This window comes from Sarcophilus harrisii, chromosome 1 (assembly GCF_902635505.1).
Source record: "Sarcophilus harrisii chromosome 1, mSarHar1.11, whole genome shotgun sequence".
NCBI classification, from domain to species: domain Eukaryota; kingdom Metazoa; phylum Chordata; class Mammalia; order Dasyuromorphia; family Dasyuridae; genus Sarcophilus; species Sarcophilus harrisii.
Window position 1 is genome coordinate 589,539,932 of NC_045426.1, and position 27,073 is coordinate 589,567,004.

The 27,073-nt window shown below is 32.0% G+C and overlaps 1 protein-coding gene across 6 annotated transcripts in view; it reads left to right on the forward strand.

Annotated features, from left to right (window-relative positions):
• The window catches only part of OXR1 (oxidation resistance 1), a 568,147-nt gene extending 552,424 nt beyond the window's left edge, over positions 1-15,723 (forward strand). For all 6 annotated transcript variants that reach the window (XM_031947111.1, XM_031947112.1, XM_031947113.1 and 3 more), the window contains 4 exons: positions 5,411-5,563; positions 7,406-7,501; positions 8,779-8,852; positions 14,592-15,723. In XM_031947111.1, the coding sequence (XP_031802971.1) occupies positions 5,411-5,563; positions 7,406-7,501; positions 8,779-8,852; positions 14,592-14,727 (459 nt within the window). In that variant the 3' untranslated portion in view covers positions 14,728-15,723. The remainder of the gene's footprint in view (positions 1-5,410; positions 5,564-7,405; positions 7,502-8,778; positions 8,853-14,591) is intronic.
• Positions 15,724-27,073: the final 11,350 nt, after the last annotated feature.

A 27,073-nucleotide genomic window follows, 5' to 3' on the forward strand; every position in this document is an offset into this window, starting at 1 on the left:
CCACAAAAAGATACCTGCCACAAACATTCTTGCACATACATTTCCCTTCTTTAAAATCTCTTTGGGATATAAGCCCAATAGTAACACTGCTGGATCAAAGGGTTTGCACAGTTTGATAGCTTTTTGAGTATAGTTCCAAATTGCTCTCCAGAATGGCTGGATGTAGTCACAATTTCACCAACAATGTATCATTGTCTCAGTTTTCCCACATACCCTCCAACATTCCACATTATCTTTCCCTGTCATTCTAGCCTTTCTGAGAGGTGTGTAGTGGTATCTCAGAGTTGTCTTAATTTGCATTTTTCTGATTAATAATGACTTGGAGCATCTTTTCATATGGCTAGAAATAGTTTTGATTTCTTTGTCTCAGAATTGTCTGTTCATATCCTTTAACCATTTATCAATTGAAGAATGGCTTGATTTCTTATAAATTAGAGTCAATTCTCTGTATATTTTGGAAATGATGCCTTTATCAGAACCTTTGACGGCAAAAATGTTTTCCCAGTTTATTGCTTCCCTTCTAATCTTGTCTGCATTAGTTTTGTTTGTACAAAAACTTTTCAATTTGATATAATCAAATTTTTCTATTTTATGATCAATAGTGATCTCTAGTTCTTCTTTGGTCATAAATTTCTTCCTCTTCCACATGTCTGAGAGGTAAACTATCCTATGCTCTTCCAATTTATTTATACTCTCATTCTTTATTCCTAGGTCATGAACCCATTTTGACCTTATCTTGGTATACAGTGTTGTGTGGGTCAGTGCCTAGTTTCTGCCATACTAATTTCCAATTTCCCAGCAATTTTTGTCAAGCAGTGAGTTCTTATCCCAAAAGCTGGGGTCTTTGGGTTTGTCAAACAGTAGATTATTAAAGTTATTGGCTGTTTTGTCCTTTGAACCTAACCTATTCCACTGATCAACTAATCTATTTCTTAGCCAATATCAAATGGTTTTGGTAACCACTGCTTTATAATATAATTTTATCTGGTACAGCTAGGCCACCTACGTTTGATTTTTTTTTTTTTCCATTAATTCCCTTGAGATTCTTGACCTCTTGTTTTTCCATATGAACTTTGTTATTTTTTTAGGTCATTAAAATAGTTTTTGGAGAGTCTTGATTGGTATAGCACTAAATAAATAGATTAGTTTAGGTAGTATTATCATCTTTATTATATTTGCTCACCCAATCCAAGAGCATTTAATATTTTTCCAATTGGTTAGATCTGATTTTATTTGTGTGGAAAGTGTTTTGTAGTTTTGTTCATATAGTTTCTGATTGTCTCTTGGCAGATAGATTCCTAAATATTTTATACTGTTGGTAGTTACTTTAAATGGAATTTCTCTTTGTTACGCTAACTGTTGGATTTTGTTAGTGATATATTAGAATGCTGATGACTTATGTGGGTTTATTTTGTATCCTGCAACTTTGCTAAAGGTGTGGATTATTTCTAGTAGCTTTTTAATAGAATCTCTGGGGTTTTCTAAGTATATCATCATATCATCAGCAAAGAGTGATAATTTGGTTTCCTCATTACCTACTGTAATTCCTTTAATTTCTTTCTCAGCTCTTATTGCCAAAGCTAACATTTCTAATACAGTATTGAATAATAATGGTGATAGTGGGCAACCTTGTTTCACTCCTGATCTTATTGGGAATGGTTCCAGTTCATTCCCATTTCATATGATGCTTACTGATGGTTTTAGCAGTAATGCTATTGATTATTTTAAGGAAAAGACTATTATTTATTCCTATACTTTCAAATGTTTTTAATAGGAATGGATGTTGGATTTTATCATATGCTTTTTCTGTATTTATTGAGATGATCATATGGTTTTTGTTAATTTAGTTATTAATATGGCCAATTATACTGATAGTTTTCCTAATAGTGAACCAGTCCTACATTCCTGGTATAAATACTACTTGATCATGATATATTATCCTGGGGATGACTTTCTGTAGTCTTTTTGCTAATATCTTATTTAAGATTTTAGCATCAATATTAATTAGGGAGAATGGTCCATAATTTTCTTTCTCTGTTTTCAACCTACCTGGTTTAGTTATCAGTACCGTGTCTGTGTCATAAAAGGAATTTGGTAGGACTCCTTTGTTCCCTATTTTTTCAAATAGTTTATATAGCATTGGAGCTAACTGTTTTTTAAATGTTTCACTACCACTTTTTAAAGTATAGTTTATCCCTTAATAGGTATTCTATAGAATTTTGCCAACAACTAATAAAAAAGATCAAGATCAGGTACCCCATGGTATATACTCTGTAGACTTTTTTTGAACTTAGAGATACCTATTTCCACTTCTTTTTTTTTTTTTTTTTTTTTCTTTTTCTTCTTGGATTTCTCAGAAGTCATTGACAACATCCAAGACCCCAGTACAGTGTTTACCTAAAAGAGACATTCACTTTAAACTTAGGGCAGTTTTTTGTTCTCTTAAGATTTCTACATTTGCATTAGAAATGTCTGGAAAAACTGAAATCTAAGATAGCCAGATCTTAGGGTGGTTGCCTTTGGATGAGAGAAATCAAAGTAAAATATTTCAGCCAATTAGCATTTATTTAGTGCTTGATATGTACCAGACCCTGTGCTAAATAAGTGATATATATTTGACTATTTCTTGCTTCTTTTGAATTGTCCATTCTCTCATTCCTTTTATTTTTATCATTTTCCTATATGAGAAAGTACTTTTTAATTTCCTTGACATTAGCAACCTCTATTCATCTTGAGGTTCCATGCCAAATGGAATATATTGCATCACAGAGAGCTTTAAAATTTTACTTTTATATCTTCTCTAGAAACTTTACATCTTTTTTTTTTCCCCCGTTGGAAAATTGGAGAGGAATCATCATTCTTAAACTGTTTGGGGAAGTTTACATAATTCAGTTAGTGATGGAGATGCTTTCAGAAAGGGATTGATATATTTCCTGAAGCAACATGGGAATTTAAGTTAATGATTAAAGTCTTTAAAGGATTAAAATAATCCTAATAATTAAAAATAACAAACCTATGCCTGTGGCATTTATAAAGTTATATTGATAATGAGAGACTATATCTTTTAAAATATATATGATCTATACAAAACTATGCCACTTAAAGAAAGATATATATAATAAGATAATATATATAATATAATATATGTATAATATATAAGATAACATATAATTATATATGTAATATATAACATATAAATAAATATTATATTTATATATTCATTATATATGTATAATATATAATAGTATATTCATATTTATTATTCAATATGAATATACATATGCATTATATATATTCATATTGAATATAAATATAAAAATATAAAATATATTAATATAAATATAAATGAAATATATATAATACAAATATAATTTTATAATATAAAATTATATAATTATATATTATATAAATTATATTATAAGATAATAAAAATATATATGAATAATATATATGATATATATATATATAGTCTCTGCCCTTGAGGAACTTAATTCTAATGGAGGAAAAAAACATGCAGAAAATAATTAAAGGAGAGAAGGTACTAATTACTGATAAAGGCTACTTGTAGAAGAAGGGATTTTAATCAGTTTTTAGAAGAATCCAGAGAAGTCAGGTGGAGGTGTGATGCAGGAGAGTATTCCAGGCATGGAAGACAATGAGAAAAAACATCTGGAATCAGGAGAATAGGATTATCTTTAACATGGAAAAGCAAAGAGACAGGTGTCACTGGATCAAAGAATATTTAGGGAGAAGGTATAAGAAGGCAGCAAAGAGAAAAGTAATAGTTTAGGAAGGGACTAGAATGTCAGGCAGAGGATTCTGTATTTAATCATGGAGTGAGAGGGAAACACCTGGAATTGTATTAATTTGGGAGCTAAGAATATTGGGAAGGAAGAGTGTATTACATGATCAGACTTATGTTTTCAGTAAAATCACTTTGGAAGTTGAATGAAGGATGCACTGGAATAAGGAGATACTTGTGCCAGATAGACAAATCAGCTGGTTTTTAGTTTAGTTATCAGTTGAGTGATGGATAAAATCTGAAATAATTGAAGAAACAAACAGATGTTCAAGCTTCTGAGCATAATGATTTATTAAGCATTGTAGTTTGATACTGGACCCTGAATGCAAAGAGAGATAAATATTTTTGCATTAAAAACAAAAATGATACAAGCCAGGATAAACAATTAGGTAATTTAATTTCTAATTGGAGTCAAGATTAGGGTCTTTATAAGTTGGGAGGAGGATGTGCCTAAGTTTTTGGAGTTGGGAATAGGAAGAGTGAATAGGTGGACTTAACCAGAAACAAAACAGGATGTCACTCATTTCTTCCAGAGAGGTGGAATTTACAGGAAAAATGAAACTTAAATCTCAAAATGCAGTCAGTTTGGTTCATACAATTCTCACAGTTTTCTGAGGTATAAGGAGTTAAGAAACTGCAGAAGGGTGCTGGTATCATCAAACAGAAAACGGCTATTTGAAAGAAGTTGCAAATGTGAAATCAACATACTTTGGCAACAGATTGATACAGGTGTGTGAGTGAGTGGTCAAGAATGATATTTGTTTGTGAATATGATAAACTGGGAGGATGGTGGTACCCTCAATACTGTTAGGGAAGTTTGGAAAAGGGTAGGCTTTGAAGGGATTCAGTTTTCAAAAATGTTGAGTTTAATTCTATAGGACAATCTAGTTCAAGATGTCTGAAAAGCAATTGGATTTGTGTGTCTTAAAGTCGGAAAAGAGGTTAGGGCTGGATAAATTTGGAAGTTATCAGCAAAGAGATGATATCTTACATTCTTGGGAATTGATGAGATCACCAAGTAAAATAGTACAGAGGGGGGAAATGGGTCCTAAGACAGAGTTCTGTGAGACATCTGCAGTTAGTAGGATCACCTCAGTTATGATGCAACAGAGAAGGAGAGTTTCAGGAGAAAGTAGTCATAAAAACCCAGAAAGAAGGGTTTCAAGGAGAAGAAAGTGATTTGAAAGGTTAAAGGATGCAGAGAGCTCATAAGAATGAGGATTGAATATAGGCTTATTGGATTTAGTAATAATGAGATCATTGATAACTTTAGACAGAAGAATTTTAGTTGAATGATAAGATTGGCAGTTAGTTTATTAGAATAAAGAGAGTAGGAAGAGAGAAAAGAAGAGGACCCTATTATAATTCAAGGAGTTTAGCCAGAATGGGCAAAAAGATACAGTATGATAGTTAATAAGGTTGGAAGATAAGCAAGGGGGCAGCAGGGAAAGAGCCAGTAATCAAGGGAAATATTGAAGATAAGTGAGAAAATGGGAATGTTAAAAAGGATTGTGTACTGGTGGCAATAACTTCCATATGGCATATGTAGCAGGACCATAACAGAAGGTGATAATGATTTAAATAATGTTAATGCTTTGTTTTCCATAGCTCACTAAGCATCTTCCACCACGAACCATTGGGTATCCTTGGACTCTTGTCTATGGTACTGGGAAACATGGAACAAGTTTGAAGACTCTATATCGAACAATGTTGGGTTTGGACACACCAGTGTTGATGGTGATTAAAGACAGTGATGGCCAGGTATGAAAGTCATGGTGGATAATATCTTATCTATAGCATGTGTCTAATTAGCATCTATTTTTGAGAGTGGAACCAGTAAGCCATTTAGTACATACCCTGCCTTGTACATAGATGCTATATAAATCCTTTTCCTTCTAAAGTGAGTTTTCTTAACGCATAATTCTAACATGTAGTTCACTATTCCTTCCCTCTCCTCTTAGCCTCCCCACTTAATACAATTCCAGGTGTTTCCCTCTCTCCTTTATGATTAAACTTCTATTATCTACCATTAATAAAACAGAATAACAAATTTGTACTCAAATTATTTCAGCACAATAAGATTTAAATATCATATAAAAGAATAGAATAATCGAATGAAGATGAACAATCTAGTTTTATTACATAATGTAATTAAAGGAAAAGGGCAAAAATAGTCAAAATTGTTTAATATATATATGTATATGTATTTAAAAATCAAAATTATTACAATAGTCCTTTTAAAGAACTTGTGAGGGTAACTAAAGACATAGATTTTTTTTTTCCTTAAGCAAAAGGAAAAAGCCATAAACAGATGAATAATTTACCTAGTATTTAGTATCTTTACTGCTTAAGAGTTAGGTAGGAAAAAATATATGTAAAATTCTTGTGAGGGGAAGGACTACTTTACTCTGATGCAAATCCCTTTATGTGACTTAGTTTTATTTTACTGTGATTTGCTTCATTTAAATAAACTTACTTGTTCTGATTTAACAGTTCTGTTTTACTTGCCAGAATATGTAAAATCTTATAAAAAAAATTTTTGTGCCTAAATATATGAATTGAGGTTTTTGGAATTAGAAATGAGTAGGAGGGTTTTTTTGTTTTGTTTTGTTTTGTTTTTCTGATGCTTTTAGTATGCAGATTTAAGATTTAATATGCAGATTATGGATACCAAAATATTCTTTATCATTCTATTTCCTATGTCTTCAGTCAGTGTAAAATATTATAACAACTTATAATTCAATAACAGCGATTCTGTTTTCTATATCTAGTAATATAACTGCATTCTTGGATTCCTTTAAGTGTTTTTAGCCTCTGGATAGATTTATTGCATTAAAGTGTCATTTCTTTATTGAAGTGCTAGAGTTCCTTTTTTGTTGTTGTTGTAGTTTTGATGTTTGAATATCTATGGTATTAGGCCCGATAGAAAGAGTATACACAACACAATATTCTGGGTGGTTAAATTTGAAGGCATTCCATACACATGTATTTTATTAGCATATATTGATTATGCATACTAATGTTACATATTATTTAATAATTTTTATATTTAAGTTTTGAATTTTAGGATCAGAATCAATTAGTTTTTATTCTTTATATTTTACTTTTTATTAATATGAGTCAAGTGAATAGAATGCCAAACTTAGAGCCAGGAATACTTGAGTTCAAATATAACCTTAAACATTTTCTAACTATGTGACCTTGAGCAGGTCACTTAACTCCTGTTGACTTCAGGAGTTAAATTCTGTAAAATGAGTAATTATTTTACTCATCTGTAAAATGAGTATAAAAATCATACCTGTCTCCCAGAGTAATTGTGAAAAACAAATGATATAATATTTGTAAAGTACTTTGCACAGTTCCTGCTGCATACTAGGTACTATATAAATGCTTGTTATTATTATCGACATAATAATAATTATTGTTATTACTATTTTATTTTTCCTTCATTTACTAAAATATATGTAGTTTGGTATATTCTGACCATATTTGCCATGATGCAGTGTTATAAGTAAAACCAAGAAATATAAATTACTTTATAATTTGTAAGTGTACTTGACATGTGGATTGGCCTGTGGTAATTTAGTTTCTTTTTCCTTATAGGTTTTTGGTGCACTGGCATCAGAACCATTTAAAGTGAGTGATTGCTTTTATGGTACTGGAGAGACTTTTGTTTTTACATTTTCTCCAGAATTTGAGGTAAAAATATGTTAAAATTTTGTTTACTAAATACTGTGCCAAACTTTATTTTATGGCAGAATGTTATCAATTAGTTTTCCAAAGTACTAAGGGTTTGTTTTTTTTTTTTTTTTGGTTATTTTTTTAAGGAATAGCTGTACAATAATAATTGCTACTTATTTAGAATGATCTCTCCGAATTCTAGGTTTTTTTAAATTAACTGAAAATAAATAGTTCAAAAGCCTCAAATGGGCTTAATTAGTATTTTAATGATAATAATGATACTCTTAACTCTGAATTTATTTTTTCAGGTGTGTTCTTTTGTCCATTGGGGTAAAGTTGAAATCTGAAGTGATTAGAAGAATAACAGTGCCCTTAAAAATGTTAGAGCAGTTTGGAAGAATAGATAATAAAGTTTTGTTTTGGAGATGTTGAGTTTTTTTAAGCAGTTGGTGATGTAGACCTAGAGATAAGATTTAACACTAGATATATAAAAATCTGAGAATCATCTGTTGGAAGATGTCAGTTGAAGCCATGGAAGCAAATAAGATCACCTCATATTAATGAAATAACTTAAAGAGAAAATAGCCCAGGACAACTTGGGGGAATGCATAGTCAAGAAGACAACAAAGTAGTGGTCAAATTGAGAGAGGTTCAACAAACAGAAAATGTTTGCTCCTTGAAGGCAAAGACTATCTCAATTCTGTTTCTGTATTCCCACTGCCTGACACATAGTAGGTGCTTAGTATATAATTGTTCATTGATTTTATTGTCCCAACACCATAAACACAGTTATTGTTCAAACTATAAAAATGTACCGATTAATTGCTTCTATATAAATTGTTCAATATCCTATACTAAGTACTTTCCAGACAAAAAGATGTTTCATGTCTTCTAAAGAGCCTACAGTGATTGAATTGTACTAAGCAACTAATACACATCAAAACATGAGAGGTACTGACATCTGCTGTTCTCTGTCATAGTGCTTGGCAAACCATAATATATTTAATGAATAGTTTTTGAGTGAATGACTTATTTCAAACGAAGGAAAGAGAGTTACTTTCTGAGAGATTCAGAAAGTTAAAAAGGGCTTTTCCCTCCTCTATTTCCAATACTCAAACCTCTTCTTAATTAAGTTCAATAACTATAATTTATCTGATAATTGTTATCAGAGATTATTTTGAAAATTCTATATAACCGCATAAATTTCCTGATTTTTTTTATCTATTTTGCCTGTTTATACATTCTTAATTTTAAAAAACCAGTTTACTTAAAAGTCATTATTTTCTTTTTAATAGGTTTTTAAATGGACTGGAGATAATATGTTTTTTATCAAAGGAGATATGGATTCCCTAGCTTTTGGTGGAGGAGGGTAAGTCATGTAAAGTATTTATGGTAAGAATCATTTTAAAAAAATAACCCAGCTCTAGGGTACTAAATTGTTTTCACTTTAGGAATTTTTATAAAATATATAGATTTGTACTTCAGTTTTTAAAAAAAATTTTTTTTTTCAAATAGATTTGAACCTAAATAAATAAATTTCTGTAATATCCAATAGAAGTATTCTCACGGATGGTCAGCAAACTGACTTTTTAAATAAAACTGAATGTTGTGTTTAGGTAACTAGATAGAATGACATTGTTTGCATACAAATTTTATTGTTTTTGGCCAAAGACATTAAAGGGTGAAATAATTTGGTCTATTAAAATAAAAATGTGTACAAAATATAGGTGCTTCTGTGCTAGGTAATTTGTTTAAATAGTTCACTCTTTATGTATTTATACTGTTATATCTTAACTGTAATTTCAAATCTCTATCATTAAGGTCAAAATTTATTTTGTAATGACTGAATTGTTTTTATATTATCTCTAAAGACTTGGTCGCCAGTTGTAAGCACAGAAGCTTACTTTTCATGAAATTTTGATTTTCTTCATAAATAAAGTGAACATTTTAAGTGGCATTCAAGAGCCAAATTTGTGAAATTAATTTTACTATTGTAGGAAGACTTTAATAACCTATGTATCAAGATTTTGAGGCTTGTTTTCATTTTTTTCCCTTTTTTCTGACATCTAATCAATTTTCCTGAGTTTAAATGCAGCTTTTTTTCCTGCTATCTTTTCCTTCCAACTCTCTACCATAACCTGATTATCATCTTAGCGCTGTATTCAGTATTTTTTTCCTCAGCCTAGTGCTTGAATATCCATCAACTTAGTGTGTTCCTGATTTTGTTCCCTCATTGGCCCTTTAGATGAAGGGAGTCTTACAGAGAGTGGTATTACAAGCAAAGTAGAAGAACAAAGGATAGTTTGTATACTTTTCAGATCTGTGCAGAAGGAAGAAGTTTGTGGCCAAAGAAGAACTGGAGTACATAATTGAATACAAAACAGATAATTTTGATTATTAAGTAAAAGGTTTTTGTACAAGCAAAACCAGTGCAGATTAGATTAGAAGGGAAGCAATAAATTGGGGGGAAAATTTTTACATTCAAAGGCCTCATTTCTAAGATATATAGAGAATTGATTCAAAACAAGCCATTTTCCAGTTGATAAATGGTCAAAAGATATGAACAAACAATTTTCAGATGAAGAAATTGAAATTATTTCCAGTCATATGAAAAGGTGCTCTAAATCACTATTGATTAGAGAAATACAAATTAAGACAACTCTGAGATGCCATTACACACCTGTCAGATTGGCTAGAATGACAGGGAAAGTTAATGACAAATGTTGGAGGGGATGTGGGAAAACTGGGACACTGGTACATTGTTGGTGGGGCTGTGAATTGATTCAGCCATTCTGGAGAGCAATTTGAAATTAGTTATCAAATTGTGCATACCCTTTATTCCAGCAGAGATACTGCTCCTGTATCCTAAAGAGATCTTAAAAGGAGATAAAGGGGCCTGTATATGCCAAAATGTTTGTGGCAGCCCTTTTTTTGTTATAGAGTCAAGAAACTGGAAATTGAGTGGATGCTCTCAATTTGGAGAATGCCTGGCTAAGTTATGGTATATTGATGTTATTGTTCTGTAAGGAATGATCAGCAGGATGATTCCAGAGAGGTCTGGAGAGACTCACATGAACTATAATGAGTAGAACCAGGAGATCATTGTACACAGCAATAGCAAGATTATACCATGACAATTTTGATGGACGTGGCTCTTTTCAACAATGAGATGATTCAGGCCAGTTTCAATGATGAAGAGAGCCATCCACACCCAAAGAGAAAGGTCTGTAGGGACTGAATGTGGACCACAGCATCGTATTTTTACTTTTTTTGTTATTGTTGTGTTTTCTTTTTTCTCATTTTTTTCCTTTTTGATCTGATATTTCATGTGCATCACAATAATTGTGGAAATATGTATAGAAGAATTGCACATGTTTAACATATATTGAATTACTTGTCATGTAGGGAGCAGGAGTTGGGGAAAGGGAGGAAAAATTTCGGAACACAAGGTTTTGCGAGGGTTAATCTTGAAAATTGTCCATGTATATGTTTTGAAAATAAAAAGCTTTAATAATAAAAGGGAAAAAAAAAGAGAAGGGAATCTTTTCTGTCTCCCAAGTTGTTGCTTATATGCAAATAACCTAGATAATTTATCCTTTACCCTCAATTTTTGAACATTATGGTATGAGTCTTTATTTTACTTTTAATTTACTTAATATTGATGTATTAAGAAAGACTGGAAAATGTATTTGAGGTTATTCTGTTCCCCTTTCTTCTTTTATTCCCCCACTTTTACCCCCTCCAAATTCACACATGTTATCAGCTTTCCTTAGAAAATATGAAACCGCTCTTTTTTCCCCTTAGAAGAGAATTAGGGAAAGCAGTAAGTAGAAATTATGTAATGGTATTTTTAAGGAGTTATGAGTCAGAAAGGAAGGAGAGAGGATGATAGTATTTTTTTATATTTGAGATGTTTGTATACTTCAGGGAAAAACCCAGTAGATAGAATGAAATAGAAGACTTAGAAAGAGGTGGGAGAATTATAGTAGAATTCTCCGTGGGATGATGGGAAAATACGTGTAGAGAGGTTGGCTTTGATTAGGTTGGATTTGATTTGAAAAAGCTACCACTTTTTCAAAGATTAAATAAAGGAAGAAGTAGTGTGACATGGAGGATGAAGGGAAAAAGAGCAAGTTTATAGTGAATAGCCTCAGTTTTCTTAGTAAAAAAAGAGAAAAGATCCTCGGGTAAGAAGTTTGGGAGAAGTGGTGCTTTTAGAGGTTTTAAATGAGAGAAAAGAAAGTGTGGGTGGGTCACAATCCTATATGGGATCATAAAACTGAGTATGGGGGTTGTGAAATATTTGGCAATAATAAAAGCTATTAGATATTCCACAAGATTTAATTCATTATGTAAAAAATAAACAAGCATATCCATCTCATTAGTATGCAAATTTTCTTTCATCTTTAATAAATGGTAAAATTGTATGTATACCAAAGAATTGTTCTAAAATCAATTTCTTCATGATTTATTACTAGTAAATGTTTGTATATATCGTATATAACTTGTATATATTTATGTACCTGGAGTCATGTAAAAATTTCTCAGGTGAAAAGGAGTTGCAAGTAGAAAAAGTTTTTAAGAAGTACTAGCATAAAGGGAAAAGTTAAATGGACTGCCTATCTTTAATGAGGGCCCAAGTAAGATTAAGTGGCATACATTTGCTATGGAGCCAGTTGCCATGTGCAGTTATGACTTCTTACAACTCCATTCAGTAGCTCCATCTCCATCCATATAGATTATAATTTTCTGGGACTCCCAAAATAATTCACTTAGTAGCAGTGCTCGCATTCATTTTGGATTAATTTAGATAAATCTTTTTTTTTTCTAAGAGACATAAAATATCACAGTTATCGATATGTGAAGCCTTTAATACATGGTAAGATTTGTAGGGTCATTGCAGTACCATAAAGAGTATATTATTCTTAAATACATTTTTTGTAGACTGATATAGATCCTGACTAATATATTTAACAAAACTTTTTTAAACAGCTGATATGAAAAGTAATTTTTGGAATAGATCATCCGTTCATAAATTTGGAGTTTTTCTGTACTATCAAATGAAAGACATTAAGACTCTTTCTGTCCTAGATTATTTCTAAGTCAGTCAGGCTTGAACGTATATTGTTATTACAGTCTATATCCTTGGAAGATTTTTTTTTTTTAACTTAATTGATGACATCTTAGCATTCCCTATCCAAAATAATAGCAGCTATTTTTGACAGACTTCTTTTCACATTAGATCCATGCATGTAGAGCCTTCTCAAGCTACTCCCTACTAAAGGAATTGAGATGATAATGCTATTTTCACAAAATTTTGAATATATTGGTAAGAGCAAACTCAAATTTCAAAATAAAAAGCAGTTGGCTTTTGCCAGATGTGTCAGAAAAAAATCTACATGCTCTTGAATCTGAATCTATATAAACCTTTTTGATCTAGCTTTTTTGAGATGTACCCACATTTCCTTACCTTAAATAATTTGGGCCTTCCAAGTCTTATAAGTCAATTATGTCTTTATTATTAAATGAACCTAGTTCATATTCTTTAATGCAGAAGAAGAGCTTAACATCATTGTGGGACACAAGATATGATGATGATGATGGTGGTGGTGGTGGTGGTGGTGGTGATAAACATTTATATAATGTTTTAAAAATAGCAAAGTGCTATACAAATAATATTTCCTTTGAACCATACAACAATCCTGGGAATTTATATCTCCATTTTACAAATGTTTAAACTGAGGCATACAAGTAATTTGCCTATGTTCACACAGCTCATAAGTGACAAGAGCTAGATATGAACTTAAGTCTTACTGACTCCAGATCTAACAGTGTACACAGTGCCATCTGGTTGCCTCTACTTCAGAGGCTAATGGAATTATACTTACAGATCATTTTTATATGTAGTTATATAGATTTGCTGTTCTGGCTGAAAGTACAATAGTTTAATATGTAACATATAACTGCTTTATCCCATTAAATATACATATGTTCATTGTTTCTGAATAAATTTGTCATTCTGATTAATACATTCAGTTCTTATATCCAGTTATCTTCCTCTTTCGTATAACTAACTGTGTTGTAAGACTGGATTTACATGTTGTATCTCTTATTAAAATGGGTGCTTTTTAAAGGCAGAGACTGGTTTTTAACCTTTTATGTCTCATGTTTAGCTCAGTGTCTGGCACATAGTAAGTATTTAATGAATGCTTATTGCCTGAATGTTGATTGACTTTACACTGACTAAATAAAACTAAATCAGACTAAAAGAAAGTCAGTGGATAAAAAAAAATGAAATGTTACAAAAATTGCTCATGCTTTGTAACTGCTTATATTATTTATAAATATTCCCTGGCACAGCAACTCTGAAATAATATGGTGATGAATAATTTTTGTTTTTCATAATGATCCTATACCAGATTGTTTACATTAGGTACCTAATTGATTTACTTTACTACTCTCTTTTTAAAGCAGTCTGTCCTTAATATTTCTTTCTTTCAAATCAATCTTCATTTATCATAGATATGATCATATCTTTGCTTAAAACCCTTTAGTAGGTTCCTTTTTTCTTATCAAATAAAATACGACCTTTTTATTTTGGCATTTAAGACCTTTTACTATCTGATGCTTCCATACTATTATATCCTCATAGTACTCCCTGTGATTTGCCCCATCCAAACTTAACCACTCAGTCTTATACATGACCGGTGCTTCCAACCCTAGGCTTTTTTTTTTTTTTTAAGGTATTCTGTACGCCTTATTTCCCATCTCCCTCCCGTAAATCTACCTTTGGAAAGTCTTTTAGTGCTTACATCATATTTTACTAATACATATATATTATATTTGCCATGTAAATTAATGAGGGTAGGGATTATATCTTTTTGTATATGTTTCCAGCATATACACATAACAGACCCTTAATCATTGGGAAATGCCTCATGACATGGAAACAGCAAGAAGGTATAGAATAACAGATTAGGGATGACAGTAAACTGAAAATAACCAATGAAGATTTTGGGAGTTGTTGACAGTTCAAGTATGTAACTTCACTTTTGTTAACTATTTTTAAAATTCTTCTAATACTTTTTTTTTTTTTTTCCAATTGCAGGGGAGAATTTGCACTTTGGCTTGATGGGGATCTCTACCATGGTAGAAGTCATTCCTGTAAAACATTTGGGAACCATACACTTTCTAAAAAAGAAGATTTCTTTATTCAAGACATTGAAATATGGGCTTTTGAATAACTACTGTTCTTACCAAGATAATGCCCCAAACCTGACATGGACAAGCATAGTTTGGAAAGTTCATGAAGCAATATAATATAGCATGTCACTAACTATTTTAGATGAGTCTGTGTCACCATTTATTTAGGTATAATTTTGGAGCATTTTTTAAAATCATGTTCCTACCCCTTAAGTTCTTAAGGTGTAATACTTGCCTCGTGCCATGTACTTGCAGTTTTGACTGCAGTTTTAACAAATGAGTGGCCACTCCATTTAAAAATTGGTATCATCACAATCTCTCTGATGTTAGTGCTGCTATGTTGAACTTCCACTTAAGTAATTTTAAAAATTGTGTTATTTTAAAGGAATAGCATTTGTGGGGCATAGATTGAAGTTATAAATGATAGACCACAGTACTGCTGAGGTTGAAAGTGACCAACTTGCATTGTAGAACCAATACATAAAAAACTGTATGCCAAATTAAAGGATACTGTCTAGTTTTAATTCACCTGAGTATAACAGCACCATTTTTTTTTTTTTATTTAGAAGACATTCTCAATTCCATTTTAAAAAAGGTGAAATGAGGGAGAAAATGCTGGTTGTATTAGATTATATTACACTTGCAGGTTTGGGGAAACAACACTAATGGAGTCTGTTAAAGATTTGTAAAACTGCAAGGGAGTATGAGAACTTAATGATTCTATTTGGTTTAATATATTAAGCAAGAAAATATAGTATTAACTTATTTGTAGTTTAGCAGGGCATTATCAGAAGTACAAAGACTATGAAACCATGCATATTTCTTCAGCATAAAATATCAAATATACTATTTTATGGTTTTGTTGTTTTAGCCTTGTTGCACTTCAAATCCAAAAGTATAGTTTATTCTTGTCCAAAAAAGAAAAAAAAAATGTGATTTTTAAAAATTGAGTGGATATATGTTGTAAATTACAGTTTAGCACCAGCGCTAAAAAAAAAAAAGGGTCATGTACTATAGTAGACAATATTGTAACTTAGTAGATTCGTGGAATATGCAAATTTACTGTCGTGACCTCAAGAAAAAATGGCAGGCTAGAATATATCAGTAGTTCTTGTCCTATTTTGTAGGAAAATCAGTAATAAACGATTGTGGCAATAACAACTCATTAAAACAGTTCATTTCAAAGCTTATATTCTATGTTATGCAAAAAACAAAAACTGCTGTTATACGTGTGACAGTGATTTTGTGCTGAAACTTCAGCTATTCCAGATGAGCATTGTATATTATCTTGTAAATTAATGTTTAAAGGTAGTTTTATTATTATAGAAAGTGTTGATTGACAGTTTGCTTATAGCACTTTAAATTATTCTAAAAATGGAATAAAAGCCAGCTGTGTGGGCTTAAGTAGATGTAGCAGTATAGCACTTTAGTATATTTAGTTCTTTTGAAAGTTAAATACTTAGCTGAAGAAAATTTACTGCTAGGGTAATTAATCGGAGCAGATGCTCTGTCATAATATGCTATTGCTGAATATGAATGGAAATAAAGACATCATTTCCTTAATTATCTATGTAAATCTCTTAATATTTGTTAGAAGTTAGTAACAATAGATAGATTAAATGTTTACAATATAAGGAACTGTAAATAAATATCACCTTTTCTTCCTTGGTCTTCCACAGCAGTATTATTGTCTTTGTGGAGTTAAGACTAAATAATCCTGTAATGGATTTCAATAACAATAAGGTCATAGTGATGTATAGCAAATAAAATGAAAATACATGTGTAAAAATTTGAGTTGCAATTTATTGGAGTCAATAATCATTTGTATATTTAGAAGGGTTTATCAATTAAAATATCTCATTTGTTATTTGATAAATGCCTCCCCTGTGCCAGGCATTGTATTAAGTACTGGAAATACTGAAAGAGGCAAAAGACACTCAATAATTTCACAGACCAAGTGGGAGACAATATTCAGACAACTGTATGTACTATGTAGGATAAATGGTAAATCAGCAGAGGAATGGCACTAGAATTAAAAGGTATCTGGAAAGGTTCCTTGTAGAAGGTGGAATTTTATCTGAGACTCTAGGGAAGCAAGGAGACTGAGATTAGGAAGTAAAATATTTCATACAGAGGGGTTAGCCAGTGAACATGTCCATGGTCAGGATATGGTGTATCTAGAATTAGTGAGACATAAGAAATGCAAGTACTTATTGTAGATGGCCTTCTCAAGGAATTTGACTACAAAAAGGAGAAAGAAATAGTGGATGATTGGAGCAGCTAGATGGCGCAGTGGTTAGAGAACCAGCCTTGAAGGTCAGGAGGACCAGAGTTCAAATCTGGTATGGTCTCAGACACTTAACACTTCCTAGCTGTGTGACCCTAGCTAGGCAAGTCCAATTGCCTCAGCAAAAAAAAAGGGGGGGGGGTAATTGTGGGGATGTTTGAATCAAATGAAGGTTTTTTGTTTTTTAAAGATGAGAGACATGTCATTGGGGAAGCATTCAGCAGAATGAGACTAAGGATAGTGAAATTGGGAATGGCAGGAGGCAGTTTGCTGGAAGAAGATAAAAATAGGATAGAATCATTTGTATACATGGAGAGGGGTTTAGACTACCTCGTTATTTAAAAAGTGGAATTTGAAATAGTGGCAGAAGTCCACAATTGGTATCAATTTTATTCAGCGAAATATGAGATAGTTTTCAGCTGAGGTAAAGCGGCAAATAAAGGTTATGTAAGGAAGAATGCAAAGGTTTGGAAAAGCCACTTTAATGAGTGAGAATGTCAATCTTTCAACATTCTCCTGATTTGACTTTCTGCAATGATGGGGCAATTGAGATTACCTAGGACTCCATAAGGAGACCACATCTGGCTATGATTGTACATAGGAAAGTACACTGGTACTCAAAGAGAAGCTGTACACCAGGCAATCTTAAAACCCATACTCATGGGGAAAGGGTAGAACAGAATTGTAATAAAAATGGCAGCCACCTGACAGCTTAGTAGGCCACTACCTAGTTCTGGGTCACAGATCCAGGACAAACATATACACCCAATGATTAGCATTCTGCAGCAATGAATGGCCACAGACCCTAGGCAGTATATTAAGAAACATACAAATTCTGAAAGATGGAGAACTAGAACTAAGGCAGGAATCCAGACCAAAGGAGAGTCTATAGTTCTGTTACTGAATGAGTAGTTTCTCATCTGGCTAATAGTGGGTGAATTTAGCAGCAATTTACTACTGTTCAGATCAAAACCTAGGTCAGGAACTTGCATAGTGCAGATTAATAGGCTAATGATCAGATTTTGGAGTGGATAAGACTACTTTTAAATTACTAAAAGCCTTTGTAGGTCCCCAGACTAAGCTGTTCCTGATGTTTTGGAATAACAAAATCAACAAAACTTCCCTGCACAAAACTTATCCCCCAACATCAAGTCTGAAGTCAGGAGGTAGGCTGGGGGACTGAGCAAAAAAAACAAAAACAAAAACCAGAAAACACTTAGGATGATAGAGAAGATGCTCAAGACGGAAAAAAATTATTTCAAAATAACAATATTTTTTTAAAAGAAAATATAGAGCTTAGGTATAGATTCAATGAATTCTTCAAATACATGAAGCAATATTTTATTAATCAAATAAGTGAAGAAAATTGAAAAATTAGAACTTGAGAAGAAAGAAAAGGGAATTAAAAGCTTATCAGAAGCACAAAATCTGACTCAAGCAACAAAATGTACCACATAGTAGCTAATGGCTTCATGAGACAAGAAGAAATGTTCTAACTAAGAAGACTAGGGGAAAAAATATTTAATAGCAAGGGCAGGTAGGTGGCAGAGTGGATAAGAGCACCAGCCCTGAAGTCAGGAGAACCTGGGTTCAAATGTGGCCTTGGCTACTTAACCCTTCCTAGTTGTGTGACCCTGGGCAAATCACTTAACTCCAATCGCCTCAGGCAAAAAAAAAAGCAAAAACAACTGAAAGAAAAAAGTTGTCATTGGACTACCCAAGCACCATGACCAAGAATCTCTGTATCTTAAGAGTAATCATTTTTTTTTTTTAAATGCCAAGATTTTTTAGAACCAGAGAACAAAGTGTAAAAAGAGAGGATTCACTGATCAGTCACCTTTTAAAAGAAAAACTCAAATGAAAACTCCTGTGAATATTATAGTAAAACCTAAAGCTTGAAGTCAAAGATAAAATACTGCCAAAAGACAGAATATGGGTATTAAGTAGCCACAGTCTGGATCATGTGATTCAGCAGTCATATGGAAGAACATCTGGGAATATGTTCCGAAGGATGCAAGTTTATACTCGAGAAAACTTAGGCAGCGAAACAATATTATTCTATGGGGGAAATGGAATTTTAAATAGAGGACATTAAATAGCATTGATGAAAAGATCAGAGCTGAATAGAAACTTTAAAGCTTAAACAGAGACGTTAATAGGAAAATTTTAAAAAGCAAACAATTTTGAGAGTAAAGTATAAATTATATATAATCCTCTTGTGAACGATTTCTTCAGCAGGGATCAAAGGAGGTCTCAGGATTTCTTTTTTTTTTTATGATAAGAATGGAAATAGAAGGGAAGAGGAATATAGTATAGGGAAGGGAAATGAAGGTTTGAGGAAATCCCATATCTGTATGCAAATCGATAAATCTATAAAGAAGGAATATGGGGTGGGGAGAAAGCCACAATGACAAATTTCACTTGATAGGGAAAGACATTTCACTTGATAGAGAAGAAAGAATGGAGAAGGTAAAGTATGGGAGAGATTTTTCTTAATAAAAACAACCTCTAAGGTTATACCAATAAATAACCAAAAAAATTAAAACAAACCAAAAAAAAAAATCCTTAAGAGGTGACCATCAATTGGAGAATATCTGAAAACATGATATGTAAGTGATGCAATCCTATTCTATAAGAAATATAAAAAAGTTATAATTCTAAGAAATGACAAAAAAATCAGAAACAGATGAATTGGTTGAGAATAAATTTAAGGAAACAATTTATTCAGTAGTAGCATGAAAGAATTGGGGATTCTGATTAGCATAATGACCTAGCCAAGATTCCAGAGGACTGATGATTAAACATGTTTGTCTATCATTCTCAAAGAGTACCATGACTTCAGGGAGGTGTAAGTGGTTAGAATTTAAGTGAGGGAGGTCTGTGCAAGGTAACCAGTTTAACTTTCCATGTGGGTGCAGTGGCAAGGTACAGATTAAGACAACTGGAGATGGCCCTGAATGCAGTGGGAGGCCTTGGCCTTCTTAACGGAAGGTGCTTAATAGGTCAGAGTTTTATTGAAGCAGCACCCAATCAGTGATTAATGGTAGGTAAGAAATGGGTAAAAAATGGCCTCTTTTTACCTCATCTAAAAATAAATATATTTTATATACACACACACATTCATCTGTGAGGGGAAAATTCAACCAAAAATGTTATCCCTTTCTGATTGGTGAAATACTCAGAATGAGGTGTGTGTGTGTGCGTGTGCGTGCATGCGCGTGCGCCAATAAAAAAATTTGTTTTACTTGATAACATGTTTGTAATGGGTTTTTTTTTCTTTCATTCTCAGTAGGGGTGCTTAGAAAGGTGTTGAGGTAGGAAAATGAGAAGGAAGATTCTTGCTAGTTGGAAAGAATAAAAAATTAGGGAATGGGGTTGGCATAATGGGTTTCAGATTCACTGGAATGGGTTATGAGTTTGTTAAATCATTGCTGAATAAATTTAGGAAACAATATCAGAAGTCCGTGTCAGAGTTATTTCCTCTTAGGGTGTTGGGCAGCTCAGAGGAGGACCAATAGAGGGAGCTGATAGAACAAAATTTCTGTCCTGTCCCTATAGTTAGGCTTGGTGAGATTACATGGAGGGAACAAATTGAATAATTTATTATTTATTAATTAATCTTTCATTAAGTGTAATGTTATCTTTGGCCTATAAGGATGCCACAAATAACATACTAGGGATAAGCAAACTATGGCCCATAGGACAAATCTGGCTCTCTGCCTTTTTTATTTCAGACCATGGGAATAATAATAGTTTTTACTTAAGTTATTGCAGAACATCAAAAGATGAGTAATATTTGATACATTAATATATGAAATTCAAATTTTGGTGTTCATAAAGTTTTATTGCAGTACAGTTGTGCTTGTTCATTTATGTATTGTCTGACAGCTTTTGCACTACAATGGGAGTAAAGCAATTGTGATTTTACACACATACACACTGAACATTTTTTCTTATTATTGGTTCAAACCCATAATATCAAAATAAAAGAAAAAAATTGAGCTAAGGGCTGAGATGAAATTTTTTTTCCACATGAGAAGTGCTTTCAACTACTGTTACTAAATGACTTTGGAAATTAGCTTTTGCTGCAAATTGGATGTTTTATTGTGAATTCAAATGAAAATTTCAAGACAAAACAGTATAAGCAAAATATATTCTGATAAAGTCAATTTGATAACTAACATTTGAATCAGAAATAATGTTAACTTGCTTTATACATTTCTTTTGCAATATATTTGTTCAATACAGATTTGCAAAGCATATGTTTTCTGAGCAGAAACTAGTGTTCCAGCATTGTTTTTCAGACTTCAGTGTAAGTTTTTCCTCTTTCAAAATTCTTTTAACAACTCTGCAATTGAGAAGCTTCCACCTGACTTTCAAATGTTTCCCAAGTGATGAATATACTCAATTAAAATCATAGATTGATATTAATATTTGGTAGTATCAATGAAAAGGCATTTTCAAAGATAAAATATATTAATCCCAATACGTGTCTGCATTAACATGAACATTTGCAATCAGTTTTGGTGATAGGAGACTCTTAACTTTGAACTGCCTAGAAACCAGAATTCTATTCTTAGTAGACCTGTATTACAGAAAAATTGTACTCTATTATTGTTGTATTTTGAATTTCGTCAATAAAAATTTATGGAAATTTGCTTTTCCTCATGTTATATAACAAATTTGAAAGTTTGATAATATTTCTTAACTCTTATCTACATTTTGGAAGTCAAAAATTTAGTTTGGGAGTCGCAGTTTTGGGAAAATGTAATTAATCATTAACTTTACTTTAAGCTTACAACTACACATATATTTACAGAATTCAAATCTCAGGGATTGAACAAAGACAAAATAAGATCCCAGAGCCTTACTGGGGCACTGGGACCTTATAAAAGTTCTGAGGTACAGAAATAGGTGCATTAGTCTGTTTCTCTCTAATTCCAAGTCACAGAATTATGGATGACTGAATGGGGAACCTCTGCCCATGTTTGATGCTCCTGATCAAGAAACTGTAATTAGTTTGCCTATATATTAAGCAAGGAGTAAATAATACAGGCAGCAGCTATGTAACTTATGATCCCAGTAGCAGAGTAGTGTCTAAATTACAGTCTCCAGTCAAGACTGAAGTCTATAGAGGTTAAAAAATAATAATAAAATAAACAGGAGAGGAAACCCAGACCAATCAGGAGCCTTCAGTTTAATCTCTCTAAACTGGAGCTTTACCAGCTACAGGACCTAGTACTTGTCAATAATATGCAAAACTCAGACCAGGGGACCAATGATCATACTTTGCCCTAGATAAGTTCATTTTTAGAGCCCTGCTGTCATTCAGCTGTCTAGCTTCAACTGTTCCTGATATCCTTGAATAATATAAAGATATAGGACCCAAAAGGACAAAAATTCAGCCTAAACATTCCCTGCAGAAGCATGAAAAGCACAACCTCAAGATAAATCTTATGTCAAGCAGTACACTGGAAGAATGAGCAGAACAAGAGTCCCACAATAAAAAGCTGGTAACTGGGCAGAAAGGTCTATGATATAAACCTAAAAGAAGAAAATGATTCTAAATTATTTAAAGATAAAGCCTCAAATCAAAATACTGCTTGGTCACAAGTCCAACTAAAATTACTAGAAGAAATGAAACAAGAGGTTGGGTTTTTCTTGTTTAAAAAAGAAATAAAATTATTTTTAAAACCAAGTGAGAACATTGGAGAAAAATAGGAAATTTTAGAAGGAAAATTAACAGTTTAGAAAATGTATAAAACCCGAATCAAGAAAAATTTACTGAATACTACGATTGACCATATAGAAGTTAATGACTTCATGAGACAAAAAGGACTACTAAAACTATGTTAAAAGGCTGAAAAAAAAATAGAAGAAAATATAAGATTTTATATTTAGAAATAACTGACCTTAAAAACAAATCAAAGAAAGGTCATTTAAGAGCTTAAAAAAACATGACAAAATGAATGAATGAAGGTCCTGGACATCATATTTCAAGAAATAAAAGGAAATTGCCCAGATCTCAAAGAATAAGAGCAAAATGGAAATAGAATTATCTTGGTTAAGGAAAAACTATTACAAGCAGTCAGAAAGAATTCAAGAGCTACAGTCGGGATCATAAATAATTTAACAGCCACTACTACAGAAGGAGCATGAATATGATAGTCTAGAATACAAAAGATAAAGGTTTACAACCAAGAAAACCTATCTAGGACAACTGAGCATAATCCTGTGGGGGAGGGGGGAATAATTCATTAATGAAGAAGACTTCCAAAATTTTACAATGAAAAGACTAGAGTTGAGTAGAAAAATTTGACATTCAAACCCAGAAAACAAGAGAAGCACAAAAATGGTAAACACATGTGAGCAATCATATAAACAAGGATAAACTTTTAATTCTAATAGGAATGATGGGGGTAAATCCTGAAACTGTCCAAACTCTCCTCTGAAAGAGGCCCAAGGTGGGGATGACATAAACTGAAATCTTTTGGGGGAACCAGATGTGTATCCCCTTTAGGGAGCTCCCAGACCCTGGGAAAAGTTTGCAAACTCCCAGTTAAGTGGTTTCATTCAATTAGAGATGTTGGTCAAAATCACCCTCAGTGTCTCAAACTCCCACTTAAGTAATCTCATTCAATTTTAAATTGAATTGAAAATCAGTCTCCAGGAGTTGGCTCCTTTCTCTGGGCCAAAGATCAAAGCAAGCCCCAGTATATCCAGGGTTACATGTCCAGATATCTTTGCAGAGTCCTAAAAGACTATGCCCACTGCTGAAGATATTCTCTTCACTGTGTTAACCTTTGTTACCTTCCTAACAGGATCTTTTTCCCACTGAGAAGTCTGTCTTCTAGCAGGCTGGCTTCTCAGTGCCAATAAATCCCTTTTTGCCGCACAAATTTCGGGTTTGTGAATTCTTTTCGCATAGGACCTGTGCCTCCAAACAGAGGGGATTTCCCACCCCAATTCTCATTCCTCTTCACTACCACTAATCTCATAATTTGCACTTCATCAGGAGGAAATGGAATAAGTACCCCTAAGAATTCTGTAATCATCAAAAGTCATAGAAGGAGTCAAATTAGGCAGAAATATAGGGAGTGCTTTTATGTTATCAGGATTAAAAAAAAAATCTAGGGAATGAGAGGGGACTAGGCACACTTGGGTGGGGAAAAGTAGGGGACAAATAGATAAAATGAATCTCATAAAATTGATATGTTCAAGAAGAATCTACACAAATATACAGATAAGATGGAAGAAATTAGTAGAGGGGCAGGCAATACTTGAACCTTATTCTCATTTGAAATGATCAAAGGAAGGAAAAGCTCACATAATCAAAAAGTTGGATTCGGGAAAAAACATTTCACTTAACAAGGAAATAGGAGAAAAAAAAGGAGGAAGGGAAAAAGTAGGAGAATAGGTTGAGAGAGTTTAATTTTATGTAAAACAAACTTAAAGAGAAGGCAAGAAACAAAAGTACAAATGAGTAGGATGAAGGGAAATGAACAATCAATAGTCAGAATTGTGAATGTGAATGAGATGAGCTCATTCAGCTTAAGAAGGTGGTAGTGTGGATGTGAAAACATAATTCAATAATATATTGCTTACAAATAATGTACCTAAAGCAAACAAAAAATACCTCCAGAGTTAAAATAAGAGGCTGTAGCAAAATCTACTATGCTTCATCTGAATGAAAAAAAAAAAAAAAAAAAAAGAGGTAGCAATCAGACCAAAAAAAGAAAAAATTAGAGAGAGCAAAAATAGACCTAAGTAAAGATAAAAAGGGAAGGGAAGCTAAATTTTGCTAAAAGGTATAACAAAGAGTTAATTAAATACTAAGCATATGTGCCAAATGGCATAGAAGTTGTATTATTAAAGTTACATGAGTTTTGGGAAGAAAATTAAGATTATAATAGTACAAGACTTCAATTTAACTTTATAGAATTTTAGAAAAGTTATATATGACAGACCTCTAAAAATAACTTATTGAATGGAAAAAGAAGAGTGTGTATGTGTCTGTGTGTATTAGCTATGCATGACACATTCACAAAAACTGATCATAAGGTATAAAAACCTACATACAACTGCATAAAAATGAGAAATATTATACTCATTTTTTGGAAACAATAAAGTATTAAAATTATATTCAATAGAGAACCTTTGAAACAAATGTTAAATTAATTGTAGACTCAATAAATTAATCCTAAAAGTCAAAGAACAAATCACAGAATTTTCATTAAAGATAATGACAACAATTAGGCCACATGTAAAAATTTTGGGGATTTTGTCAAAGAAATCTTTGGGTTAAAATTTATATCTCTAAACAACTTGATTAATAAATCAAAAAGAACAGATCAATGGATTGATCATGCACCTAAAAAAGGAAGAAAACAAAGAAAGAAAAAGTACAAATTAAAATTGTTTTGACATATAATAATTGCGGAATTTTATATATAGAAAAAAAAATATAAGGTCAACCCCCTCCCATTAAACATACATACCTAAAATTGAAAAAAATAAATTACCAAAACTGAAAGCAAGAAAAAATGAATTGATAGATAAAACCGGAAGATAGCTTTAAAAAACTTAACAAAATTAAATTTTAAAAAGTTAAATTGCAAGTATCAAAAATTTAAGAAGATTAATTCAAAAACAAAAAGAAAATAAACAAGTTATTAGGACCTATTTTGCCCAATTATTTGCTAATATAACTGGCCATCTAAATGAAGTGGACAAATATTAACATAAATATAAAATTAACTGCTTAATATAACTAGAAATAGAGAACTTAAAAAACTCAGTCTTAGAAAAAGAAATTGAATAAGCTATAAATGAATTCCTAAAGAATAAAAAAAAAAAACAGAAACTTGAAGCCAGATGGCTTTAGAAATTATATTATTTATATTTAAAGAGTAATCACTTCTTTTTATCTTTTTTTATTATAACTTTTTATTGACAACATATGCATGGGTAATTTTTTTGCAGCATTATCCCTTGCACTCACTTCTGTTCCGACTTTTTCCTTCCCTCCCTCCACCCCCTCCCCTAGATGGCAGGCAGTCTTATACATGTTAAATATGTTATAGTATATCCTAGATACAATATATCTCTTGTTGCACAAGAAGAATTGGATTCAGAAGATAAAAATAACCTAGGAAAAAAAAACAAAAATGCAAGTAGTCCACATTCATTTCCCAGTGTTCCTTCACTGAGTGTATCTGATTCTGTCCATCATTGATCAATTGGAACTGAATTATATCTTCTCTTTGTCGAGGATATCCACTTCCATCAGAATATATCCTCATACAGTATTGTTGTTGAAATGTATAATGTATAATGCTCATTTCACTCAGCATCAAGAACAATTTATTTCTAATATTAAATAAACTATTATAAAACACAGAAAAATAAGGGGTTCTCCCTAATGACTTCCATAATATTTCCAAATAATTGCCCTAGGAAAAAAAAATAGAAAAAGAAATCTATGTACCTATTAATGAATATTGATGCAAAATTTTAAACAGAATATTAGCAAGGAGATTACAGAAATACGTCACAAAGATTATAAACTTTTATCTGGCTGGATTTATACTATGAATGGAGGGCTGGTTCAAAATTGGAAATAAGTCATATAATTATATCAACAAATACAGAAAGCTTTTTGACAAAATAAAATACTAATTCTCTTTAATACACCAGAAACCAAAAGAATAAATGATACTTTCTTGTCTGGTTTGTTTGTTTTGGTGGGGGAGACAATTGGGGTAAAAAATGATTTGCCCAGCTTTCTTTAACGTGATAAATAGGATCTATCTAAGATAAAGAACTAGGATCTTCTATAAAGGAGATAACCTAGAAGTCTTTCCAATAAGATTGCAGATAAAGCAAGCATGTTCATTATGACCATAGTTATTCAGAATGATGCTAGAATTGATATGTATAGTAATAAGGCAAGGAAAAAAAATTGAAGAAATATGCATAAGCAAAGAGGACTCAAAACTAGTTTAACTAGTTTCTGCAATTAATGATTGTTTAGAGAACCTTAGAGAGTCCACTAAAAACATATTAAAACAAGTAACATTCAATAAACATCTATTAAGTGT